The following is a 12713-nucleotide window of genomic DNA, read 5'->3' as shown; positions in this document are numbered from 1 at the left end:
CGAAGCGTCACAAGCCTATAAAAAGGCCTCTATTAGTTTGATTCAGACTTGAATTGAGAATTAAGTGGTTGGACATGGGACCTGCATCACCTTTTCTGGCATAGTAAAAGTGGATGTAATACCAATCTACACAAAAAAATATTGTAAGTTAGCCTTTTCATTATTTGATTGGTCCATTCTATTCATCTTCCTCCTCCTTTTTCTCCTCTCTAAATTATTAAAAAAAGTTCTACTCACATCTGCCAGTATTGAGTCTCGCTACCCTAAAGGCTTAAATGATGTTAGCAACTCTCATTTTTTACCATTTTGCACACTAAAACCAAAAGTGTGACTTAGAGCATACTCTATCTAACAAAAAGTCAACTAAAAAACACTAATAAGCAACATTGCGGACTATACAAATAATATATATTAAAATCAATATACTGAACTTGCACATTTTGAGTCAACGAAATGACTAGAATCAAGGCTCAGCTCAACTCAACTAAATAAAGCTGCAACCCACATCAATCCTGTGCATGGCACAAGACCGGACCATTTTACACAAATTTTTTGCATATTGTCAATCAATTGGAGCAAGCTTTAGCACATTTTCATTTCTTGCTCTCCCTTTTTGAGAGCAATCTGAATTCGGTTTTAAAAACCAAATTACCATGAGAGCATTTAATGCTCTACAAGGTTCAAGAAATGCATGCTATCAAAATAAAAGGTTCAAGAGAGAAATGTATCACTGAATTCTAGATAAGAAGGATAAAAGACATGCATTAGACAAAACAAATCCCACAAGGCCTTCATAGTGCGCTTGTCGGTGGCAATATTCCCCTATCAAAATTTGAGTATCTAAGCAAATAAAGCCACTCAAAACATACTCTAACCAGCAAACAGTGTGAATTACCTTCAGATCTTCAATTCAGTAGAAGTTCCATACTTTTATAATGGAAATAACCATTATTTAAATATCAAGCAAACACATAATAGCATGTTTTAAGACAAATTACACTAAATCACTATATTACTCTAAACTTGAGCAGATGTCCTGAATTAGGTCATGCAAAAATTATATTTAAAAAAAAAGTGTGCTTGAGGAATAAACAAAAATTCAATTAATCAACAACATCTTAAACATTTGATAAATACAACATCAAAGAAACAAACTGATACAGCTTCTACAGCTTCATTACTCCGCATGAACTTTCGCTACATTGTAAGAGGTAAATAAATACAATAATTATGCGACAACTAACACAAAGAATGTACAAGAACTTACAAAAAATATACATAACGAACAAGTGGAAGGCCCCTGGTTGAACACGCTAATAGGAAATTCAACCAAAAGAACAGCAAGAATTAAAGAAAAACACTACAAAAGTCTACTCATCTATGTATCTAGTGTTGGCCAATGGCTTCGTTGAGGCAACAAGGCAACCATGTAGAAGATATATGGACATCTAACTCCCACAATACTATAAAACAGCAAGAAGGTCCAAGTATACAGGTCACACACCCCCAAAAGAAATTGTCTTGGAGAGAGGATCGTGTAAGATAAATATAAATAATAAAAACCAATGGGATATCCAGCTGGGGTATACCAGGAGTTCAACCCCACAAAGAAAACCCACATTGGCATGCTACTAAAAGCAAATAATTGTTTGTTACCACACAAGTATTAAGTGTTGCATCTAATGATGTTCTATGGGGTGGAATGAAAGCATCTGGGAATCTATTTCTCCCTCCTACCAACAGGAGTCGAACTTACTTTTTCCCACTAAAGGCCACACTGGCACACTCAGCATCTGGGGCCATCAGAAATCAGAAGGAATGCTGGTAGATGCATTTTAGAAACTATGCAGAGACACTGATATTTAGGTCATCGAAAACCTGCCAAAGGAGGAGAAACAGCATAATTGTGTCACTCTGACGGTAGGCGTCTTCTCTTCCCATATTCTACATCCCTTGACCGGGATCTGTGATCTTCTTCTGGCACCATTCTGGATCTGCTCCGAGATCTTGAAGAAGACTGCCCCCTATCCCAGTCATCGTCATTACCCAAGTCACGTTCTCTTTGTCGATGATCGCGGTAACCATCTTTTTCCTCCCTATATCTGTGCTCCCGATCAGACCTATCCCAATCCTGTTCCCTGTCATCACGGTACCTCCTATCAGAATTCCCCGACCATTCACGCTCAGAACCCCGATCCCTTTCCCGGGACACAGCATTTGACCTTACTCCTTTCTCATGGTTTACATCCCCATAGCCATATTCAGAAGCACCATCATCACCACCATAACTTGACTCTCTTGTCCTTCGACCATGCTCTTCCCCTCCCCATCCACCCATGCTGGTTTCAGTCCACATTCCTGCCTGATGTCCATCCATCCCGGTGGTACCCATCATTCCCATTCCATTTGCCACCATTCCCCGACCAAAGAAGGCTGGGTTGACATGCGGAGCCACCCCAGCAAGTCCCATTGTATTAACAGCCGGAAATGAAGGAAGCATACCCGGAAAAGCAGGACCTGAAAACCCTCCATAACCGCCTCCACGACCCATATATGTTGGATCAAATCCAGCACCCATCATACTCTGAGGATGCATCAAACCACCACTAGGTCCCCCAAAAGCCGGCCCTGCAATGCCCTGTCCATAACCTCCTCCACTGGCACCACTTCCAACCCCAACTGCGTTCCCAACCATGTTCTTTGCCCCCATAGCCCCTCTTCCCCTCATTGGTCCACCTCCAGGGCCTCTGTTGAGTATCCCCTGTCCTCCTCGTCCCCATCCCCCTCTTCCATAATTCCTCCCTGCATCTCCACCTGAGTAATTCATGCCACCTCCTCTCCCCGCCCCATCATTCATAGGCCTCCTTCCCTGGGACTGAGACTGGGTCTGGCCTTGCGTTTTGCTCAAATAAGAGGCTCCCATCTGCTTCAAAGTTTGTGGAGAAGCAAATGCTACCACGCAAGCTCGCCCATTGAAAACATGACCATTCATTCTTTCTTTACATGCTGCTGCAGCTGCAAGGTCATAGAATTCAACTTGACAATAGCCCTTGGATTTACCACTAGCTCTCTCATCAAAAAACTTAATCTCCTTGACTCTCCCATATTGAGACAACACACTCTCAAGCTCTGCATCAGTTGTCCACCAATGTAGTTCTCCCACAAATAGCATTGTCCCACCATTCTCTACAGCTGGCTGGATCGAATTTTCATTTGCCACTGGGCGGTTCATATTAACATTAGTACCCATTTGATTAGTTGGCAACTGCGGAACACCTCTAGAACCAGCAGCACCGGTATTCAGCAACGGTACAGGCTCACTGGCACTTTTTGTCGACATATTAGTGGGACCAATACCAGCTTTCTGAGGCACGGGCACCGATCCATGAAGACTTATATTTCTCACTTGAGCATCATGAGTCATCTCCAAAACCTTACCTTTCTGTGAGACTGAAGCCCCATCCCGGTAATCAACTGATCCCATTTCTAGTCTCGTCACAGCTGTCAGCCCATCCTTCTGCTGCTCAGGATAAGGACCTCCTGGAAGAGAGTATTTTCCATCGATTTTTACCCCTGGAACACTTGGTCCCTGTGAGCCACCTGCTTCCAATCTTGGCTCAGGAACATCAGTTTTCTGAGCTTGAACTTCCCCATTGACTCCAACTGGTGGAACTGGTGCCTCAGGCCGATGCAACTGCAGGAAACCCTCTCCAACATTGACATCATTGTAAAGATCATCATATTCCTCATCTTCCCCCATCAGCTCATCATCTGCTAGCGCAGAAATGGCTCCACCTCCCTGAAACTGCATCTTTTGAGCCCCACCATACTCCTCATCTTCATAATCTAGTTGCTCATCAGCCAATGGATCCATTTATGCTGGGACCAAACAAATCAAAGCAAGATAATTTATTTCATCCGAGACATTAACAAAAATGAAGCACAACAATAACTTACATTATCTTATGCCCTGAATAAATTTCTGTGAGAATGAGATAAAAGAATCAAAGAAAGAGATCCATCTAGGGTTTAACATAAACATAAACATATTCCCACGCAGGATAACACTCAAAATACTATTTTAAAAACAACAACTAAAAACGTTAGGAAATTTTGAAGAACTAACACATTCATGGCAAAAATAGATGAATAATCAAAATAGGAAAATAAACATGTGCTGATCAACTGCGAATTTTAAGAATCTTGACAGCAAGATAAAGGCAGAGATCTGCGCCTGCCAGTCGAAGACATGAATGAAAGATCTTTCTACAAACAAGGAACCAAACCAGTAAAAATATCCACAACCATCGAAAAAAAAAAACCAGTATCAACCTAGCCAAAACACGAACAATCATAAAAAAATATCAGTTGCCAACGTTCCAAAATCACGAAAATAGATTAAATCCCCACATACCCTTCATAAATTTCAGTATAAAGAGGTCAAAAAACCACGTCTTAAATTCCTAAAAAATACGAACAAGCATCAAACACTCAACTCCTAAAAAATACAAGAAAACAAACAAATCTCGGATACCCACATCGTGAATTCCAGAAAACAGACGAAGAGTACGCCCAACAGCAAAGAAAATTGGAGTATCTGATATCAGCGTTGCATTTGCACTCCCAACTTACGAAGTAACAGAAGGACAGAAATCAGTGCAGCAGTAATCCAATTACGCTTACCCAACAGGAAGATTTCAATGTGGAGTAGAGCTTCCTCTCTCTTCTGCTTCGTCTTAGGGCCTTATTTACCGGGGTCAGACTAAAACACCAGAAGGTCTTCCTTTTCTCAACTTCTCATGGGCAGCAGCTGCTGCTACAGTGATACCCTTATTGGATCAAATCCGAGTCTTCATCCATACTTGATTCTACCTGAAGCAAAAAATATTTTTTAAATCTAATATTTTAATTAATAATGCTTATAATCAAAGCTCCATCATAATCATTTCAGCTTTCTCGCAAATTTCACCCTACTGTTCAGTACTTCACAAACTTGACCTGTTCTCTCTCTCTCTAGTTCTGTTTTTTAATCCAAGTTTGTCAGAATGGCGTCTGCGCGTATTCACATTTCTGAGTTTTTTCCGATTTTAATTTTATTTTAATTGAAATTATTTAAAAAGAGTTTGATAGAACTTAGTTTCTAAATTAATTCGTTGCAATTTCCGAAAAACCTTTGGATGTTATAACGTTTTTAAACATAAGATGTTGGACTATTTAGCATTTTTAGTCTCGATTCAAAGCATGGGAGGCATGTGTCCATTAAAACACGCTATATCAATATTTTTGATTAAAAAAATCAAATAGCGTTTTCTACATGTCCGTACAAAGGAAAATACTATTCCACCCAATTTTTTTATGTGAAGAATAACATTTTGAGCTAAAAATGTTGGATGGAAAAGTGTTTTTCCTAATACTAAATAATGAAAAAAAAAATTGTCTCTATCCCAAAGTGATAATCCAATGATGAGCATTTTTAATATTTATTTCATTATTTTGATTGCACATAATTTGCTTTATAGGAGTAAGTTGATTGATGTGCCTTAAACATATATAGGAGGGTTTTGCCTTTTTTGACATTCTCGTGTATCTCTTTTTCTTTGTCTCTAGGTGTTTGGTTTTCACTTCTTTAGGAAGATATCTTGTTTTTCACCCCTGCAAATGCTCCTTTTTTGTTTATAAAATTTTATTATATTATTTAAATAAGATTTTCCTATTTATTCAAATTAGGAGATAAGATCTTATTAGGAGCACAAGAGAAATAAACCGACATAATTAATTTAGACTTCATTTCATTAGCAATTTACTTGAATCATAAGTCACGTAAATTACGAGCATAGATTACTATAAAACTTTGTAAGTATAAGAAATAGTTTGTATATTTGAATTGTTGATGCATGCTTTACGATAACTTTACTATCATATTTTTCTACATATATAGGGTTTATTCTAATTCAATAGAGAATGAATTTTTAGTTTCCAATTGGGGGGTAATTGTCAGGTTGGCCCCTAATGAGTTGCAATGTATTACGTGCTAAGAATGGAACCACATTTATGGATCCTACCAGACTAGTTGTAATGACCTGCTTATAAAAATAAAATTCTCCTCTACTATTTTAAATTAAAACAATTTTCTACACAACGGAAAGCAAATAACATGATACACAACCTTATACATATATAATACCAGAGTGTCTAAATATTCTACAAATATTACATATTTCACCGTACTCTCAAGAACTACTCTTACTAATATCAGAGCTAACAAAATTGAACCCCAAAAACACTCACCCTCAAAAAGGGCAGACTAATAGTTTATCTATCTGCGAGCCTGCTCCGTTCGCCCAATTGGCTCACCTGAAATAATTCAACACTACGATGAGTCAAAGCTCAGTGTGGATCTGTAAAAATTAATCAGAGATAAGAGTAGTACAAATAACTAAAATTGAAAATGTTGATACTACATAACATATTATAAAACCTTTAACTACATAATTTAACATGTCAAATTGTATGAAATTACTGTTCATAATAATACCACTAAAATAATTAAAACTGAAAATACTGATACTACATAACATATTATAAAATCTTTAACTACAGAATTTAACATGTCAAATTGTATGAAATTACTTTTCATAATAATACTACTATTTCAGAAAATCTGATAATATTATAATATCTAATAATATTTCCCTAGATGGTTGTATGTCATGATTTAACCCCTCATGACAGGGTTGTGTAGCCTGAAGGCAGGATCTATCCTAGTTGGCTTACCAGGGTAAACCACTCTACTCCTCGGTCTAATCGACCCTCCTCAACCCATATCTGATGGGGAGTCTATCCACAACTAGACACGATCGACCTCATACCACTTACTATCTAAGTTAAGTGGTTGCACTCTGAACTGAATATCTGTATATCCGTAGCTACGATACCGTGCTCTATTATCCGATCCATCAGGGTCTGATACTATATAATACGTTTCTATATATAACTAACTGTTTTACCATGATTCTGTAATAACTGTATAAACCATGATACTGTAATATTCTGTAACTATATCAACTGTATTTCTCTAAGATAAATTGAAAATCTACCTGTTATGGTGCTGTAAAACTATAAAATCATGGTATTCTGAAAGATACTGTAACCGCATTTCACTGTCTGTATATTTTGTAAAACATATTCCTGAAAATACAGTAAAAACATGTTTCTATAGTATATTCATACTCTTATGTCACACAATAATTTAAAATATTTTTACATCAATAATAAATTGCAGAAATTTCTATTCTAAATAATAACCTAGTAAAAACATAAACTTCATACTGAAATCATACTAGGTTTTCCTAGCATAGCATGTTTCCTTTACCAAACTGTCGAAAAGCCCCTATCGTATACTGATCTTACACCCGCAGGCTTCCTGTTCCACACCCTGAAAACCACATTTGTCATAACAGAATATCAATATTTCTTTACCTACATCATTTCCTACAACTGTGAGAAGGTCAAAAACTGAATTAATTCATCATGCCATAATCATTCCAAACATCTCCACATGCAAATCCAAATACTACAGTAATTTATATTCAATTTATTAGGAAAAATTGTTCCCATCTCACACGAATTTAATATCATATGCAATTATCCCAAATATAAACCTTAAACAAAGTCATCATTTTCCAGTACTCAAACTGTTCTAAAAAAATCATATAGATAAATAATAAATTTCATATGCTCGTAAATAACCAATTCATTTTAATAAAATACTGATATAATTTTATTCCCTCTTACTTGATTTCCTGAACCACGCCTGTAGGGTTCCCAAAATTGTACCCGTGTTCACCCGAACCCTGATTCAATCAAATCAACTCCAATAAAATATTATTTTAACATTTCTTAATTTACAATAATTAAATAACAATTAATTTCTAAATAACTCATTTATCCTAGTTTTGGAGCTATGCCTACAACGACCCCACGAGAAATCCGCTCTGCTAGACTTATTAAGAATCATCCCTAAATTCTCGCGGTAGTGTCAGATCATCAATTTGACTTAAAATTTTTAAAAAAAATTGAGGTAAGAGTGAGAATTTGTCTTACCCTAGGAGATATGTTTACGTTACTCCTACGACAAATCCACTTCGGTATAAATGTCGGTAGCGGAGAATGGAGTCCAGTGGTATTCTTCGATATTCGATTGGCTGAATATTTGCTGAGAAATTGAGGAGAAAGAGAGAGAGAAGGAGAAATGGAGGAGAGAGAGACAGAGTGAGCGTGAGAGAGCCTGAGAGAAATTGAAAGGCATTGAGAGAGGAGGAGAGAAAGAGAACCTTCCAAATCTTTGGATTTCAAGATCAAAGCTAAAAAAAAAATCTATCCTGAAGCTTCTTCCACTAATATAATATAATATATTACTTACACATATACATATATATATAACTTATATTATGTATTACTTCAATCATTACATATATTATTTTAATTAATTAATTAATCAATTCAATTATTTATTTATTTATTTTAATAACATTAAAATAATTAATCTTAATTTTTTTTCCAGGTTACTACATTCTCCCCACCTTTAAAGAATTTCGTACTCAAAATTCGCTAATCAATTCTTTTACAAAACTCTAAAATTACTTAACCACCATTATACCACAAATTCAATTTACTCTACAATTCTAAGTAAACATATGAATCTAAAATTAAATCAATCTTTAATATAAAATCATAGCTGCTCCTGCACCACGAGCAGTATCCTTATTAGCCGGAACCATGGTATGCACACGCGTCGGACCACCACGAGGCAGTGGCTCATTCCTCCGGTGCTGATCAGGATCGGGTGTGTTGTTTGGCAGTCCCCAACAATCTCGGGCCATGTGGCCGTATCTGCCGCATTGATAGCACTTAATGTTCCTAACTAGGCATTCTCCCCACTGCCTCAACTTACAACAAGCACAAAAGGGAGGTGACGAATCGCTCTGACATCCTCAATCACCTCTATCAGATCTCTGTCCCCCCCCCCCAACATATATGTCCCTCTTCCATGAGCCTTATCTGGCATCATTAGAAAAATTGGGAGGCATAGGCCTTTTCCTCTGCTCTACCATCTCTGCGCTCCTCTACAGACTCAATTTTGCCATGATGGCTCTATCCACCAACTCTGAAAAACTCTGTACCTTCAGGACTGCCACTTGTTCATGAATTCTCGGTTTCAATCCCTTTAAACCACCTCACCTTCTGGAATTCATCTGGAAACCATAAAAGGTGCAAAACGGCAGAACTCCATGAACTTCGCAACGTACTGCTGCACAGTAAGTTGCCCGTGAGTCAGGTGGAAGAATTCCTCTGCCTTTGTAGCCCTGGTGGTGGCAGGGAAGTACCGATAGTAGAAAAGCTCCTCAAATCGATTCCAAGTCATATCCGTGGGTACTGCTTGCTGTTCCTCCAGCAGCTTCACTACTTGCCACCAACGCTCGACCTCCCCTGTTAACTTAAAGGTAGTGAAGAGAACCTTCTGTGCCTCAGTGCAAGACAACACTGCCAACATTTTCTCTATTTCTTATACCTTGCTTTCCGCTACAAGTGGGTAAACACCGCCCGCAAATACAGAAGGTTTCAGGTGAGTAAATTTGGTCAATCGAACAGGTTTCAATTGAATAAATTGGTTAATCGAACAGCCGTGGTTCACAAGTGGGTAGTTCTGTCCTTCAGAGTCTCACCCAATTTCTTCCTGAACCTGCCGAGCTAAACCCTGCAGTAGAATGGAGGCATCAATCTCTCCCCTGAGGTGCAGACCTTTTCCTCTGATTCTGAGTTGCTACACCCCTCTGAATACCACTCTTAATAATCGCAGCTCTATCTACAATCTCTGTGAATGTTTGAGCCCTGAAACCAATCACCTGCTCAAAAAAAATTTGCCTCAATCCCTCTTCAAACTTCCTTGCCTTTTTCTCGTCATCAGGTGCTAGATATGGAGCAAAATGCAACAACTCGATAAAACGAGTCGCGTACTAGGATACAGTTATCTGCCCCTATACCAAATGCATAAACTCTGCTGCTTTCGCACTCCAAACGATAGCAGGGAAATACCGCTTGAAGAATAGCTCCTTGAATTGGTCCTACGTCACTGGAACTAGAACCGGCCTCTGCTTCTCTATCAGACGCGCTGCTCTCCACCAGCGCTTCGCCTCCCCTATCAATTTAAATGCTGCAAATGCTACCTTCTGCTCATCCGTACATGGAAGCACCGCCAATGTCTCTTCGATATCCTGGACCTAATTCTCAACTACAATCGGGTCATCTCCTCCAGCAAAGGATGGGGGCTTCATCCGCGTAAACTGCTCAATTGAACAGTCACACTCCCTAGAGCTTTTGGTCATCTCAGAAATCACCTGCTGAGTGACGTTACGTAGTACATCATCTGTATCTCCTTCACCTATGTTGGAAGGTCCTGGCCTATCCTCCCTAGCATTCGTGCCTATAAGAACCCAAACTGTGATAAATGGGTAAAATAAATAAAAGAGGGGTAAAATTGGTATTAGAACAGGCTTCATCGACGAAGCCAAAGTTCATCAATGAAGGCCATGCGTTTCTCATCGATGAAATTCAGGGGCTCGTCAATGAGGCGAAGCTAAGGAGTTTTGGGAAAATCGGTGATCTCAGATTCATCGACAAGGCCACCGATTTGTCGACAAAGTCAGTGAAAGATTCGTCAACGAGAACACCATTTCATCGACGAATTGGGCCGGGTCAAAGGACTATAAATAGGAATTTCCTTTACTTCCTAACTAAGTAACTTCAAATATCTCTCTCTCTCTCTAAACCTCTACCTACTCTCTCTCTCTCTCTCTCTAGATTTCTTCGCTGATCGTTGCTGGAATCAAGAATAGGAAGTTACCACGAGGATTGTGGAAGGATTCTCTACAAGTTCTATGGATTGGAATCCCGTTTCAGAGATTTTCGGGTTTTGATAAAAAATCAAGGTAAGACTCGGTTTTCATTTTTGATCTGGTAGTTTTGTAGGAAACTGTTTTGTGAGTATATTCTGTACTATGATTTGTAGGTTTTGGAACTCAGTTCACTATTTAGGGGCCTTGGAGTTTGGGATTTATTATTCAGGGAAAAGGTAAGGGGAACTATGTTTATATTGGTTATTTTTGAAATCGGACTCGGTGGAACTGTGGTTCACGGTCCTGTGTGTGTTTTGGCTACTCATTTAGGGGGATCTAACGGGAAAAACTATGAGTTTTTCATTATTACAATTTTGGGAAAAAGGGGCGACGAGCTGCATCCCTAGTTTTGTTGAAAACCGAGGGTATATGTTGATTTATACTGTGCTATTGGGATGGTCGTACCTTTACTTGTTTAAACTATATTTGTTTGGAAAACCATGATTTAAATTACCAAATGGGTGTATTTTGTTTAGTTATATGAGCATGCATGTGTGTGTGATATGTTGAAATGCTAGTAGGAACGTGGTTTTGAAATTGTTTCAGGTACTAAAAGTGTCCGACTCTATATCTGAGGGCGTGTATTTTACTGCTTGCCATGTGGGCACGAATGTTGGGCTCTATATTCGAGGGAATGAGCCTATTCCGGCAGATCAGGCCGAAGGGTGTGGATCCACTAGTTATATGCCGGTATGATGCCATGGGAGTCGGGGACTAGCCATGTGTCGGTGGTGCCGTGTTCGCGGGTTGGCTATGGGCCAACACCATATATCGCGGGCCGGCTTCGGGCCAAAGGATGTGACGACACCGGGATTGCTGATCATATGTATGTGTATGTGTGCGTGTATGCATTGTGGAAATTAGTACTGGAATGCATTTAACTGCATGTATGTTGTATCATGATAACACTCAAATGCCACACACCGATATAACTTGTGTTCTTCCTTACTGAGAGGTGTCTCACCCCTTCTGTACATACATTTTTATAGGTTCTTCGGGTAACCGGAACTAGCGTCCTGGTGTAGGGAGCGTAGTGGCCGGTGTACCGCGTTTAGCGCTAGGTAAGTGCTAGGACTGTAATTTTGGTGAGTTGCCATTTTAGGATGTGATGGGCACCCGTTTATATGTTTTGATAGAGCATTGTGTCTGCTCTTGTATAGATTCTGGTATGGTACTACATATGTATGTATGGTTTTTTCGCTGCGTATATGATTGTGTTTGGATGTGCTTAGGGTGCTTAGGAACCCCACGAGGTCGGACCCTCATCCTTTGTACTGTATCTGTGATGATTTGTATGATACAGGGATAAGTTAGGTTACATTTTCACCCCTGGGTCCCATTTCGAGGTTTGGGGCGTGATAGTGCCATTGCTTCCTGGGTCCATCCTGAAATAGAAAACATACTTAAGCAACTTATCCCCTATACAGACCTATCCTATACCAATTCAAAATTAATTACCTTCCCTGACCTTACTCAATATCCAGTTCTGTTACCTAGACACACGACCCGATAGTAGTTTACTATGGTTTTTTTTAAACCGTCACCCCAAGAAAAATATAGAAACCACCATGGTAATCCTGTACCCAGACACAGAACAAACCTCAAATCCCTTTCCTATACTCTAGTTTTACTTCTGCTGCACTCTAAAGTCTACAGAACCTAGCAACCTAGGCTCTGATACCAAATTGTAACGACCTGCTTAATTTCCATTTTTTTTTTTATACAATGACATTCTACATGCTCTGATACCATACTAGG

General features: G+C 38.9%; 1 protein-coding gene across 2 annotated transcripts; it reads right to left on the bottom strand.

Moving 5' to 3' along the window:
* Nucleotides 1–1443: 1443 nt before the first annotated feature.
* On the bottom strand, nt 1444–5047 carry LOC131144655 (uncharacterized). Of its 2 annotated transcripts, none has more exons than XM_058093429.1 (2): nt 4684–5047; nt 1444–3879 (listed from the first exon to the last, which is right to left on the bottom strand). In XM_058093429.1, the coding sequence occupies exon 2, from the start codon at nt 3872–3874 to the stop codon at nt 1910–1912; it is 1965 nt and encodes a 654-aa protein (XP_057949412.1). In that variant the 5' UTR covers nt 3875–3879; nt 4684–5047; the 3' UTR covers nt 1444–1909. The 2 variants fall into 2 exon arrangements, with proteins under 2 accessions (XP_057949412.1, XP_057949413.1); XM_058093430.1 differs by having other exon boundaries at nt 4539–5015.
* Nucleotides 5048–12713: the final 7666 nt, after the last annotated feature.

Source organism: Malania oleifera, chromosome 12 (genome assembly GCF_029873635.1).
Source record: "Malania oleifera isolate guangnan ecotype guangnan chromosome 12, ASM2987363v1, whole genome shotgun sequence".
NCBI lineage: Eukaryota > Viridiplantae > Streptophyta > Magnoliopsida > Santalales > Ximeniaceae > Malania > Malania oleifera.
The sequence above is the reverse complement of the archived record's forward strand: the minus strand, read 5'-3'. Positions and strand labels throughout refer to the sequence as shown.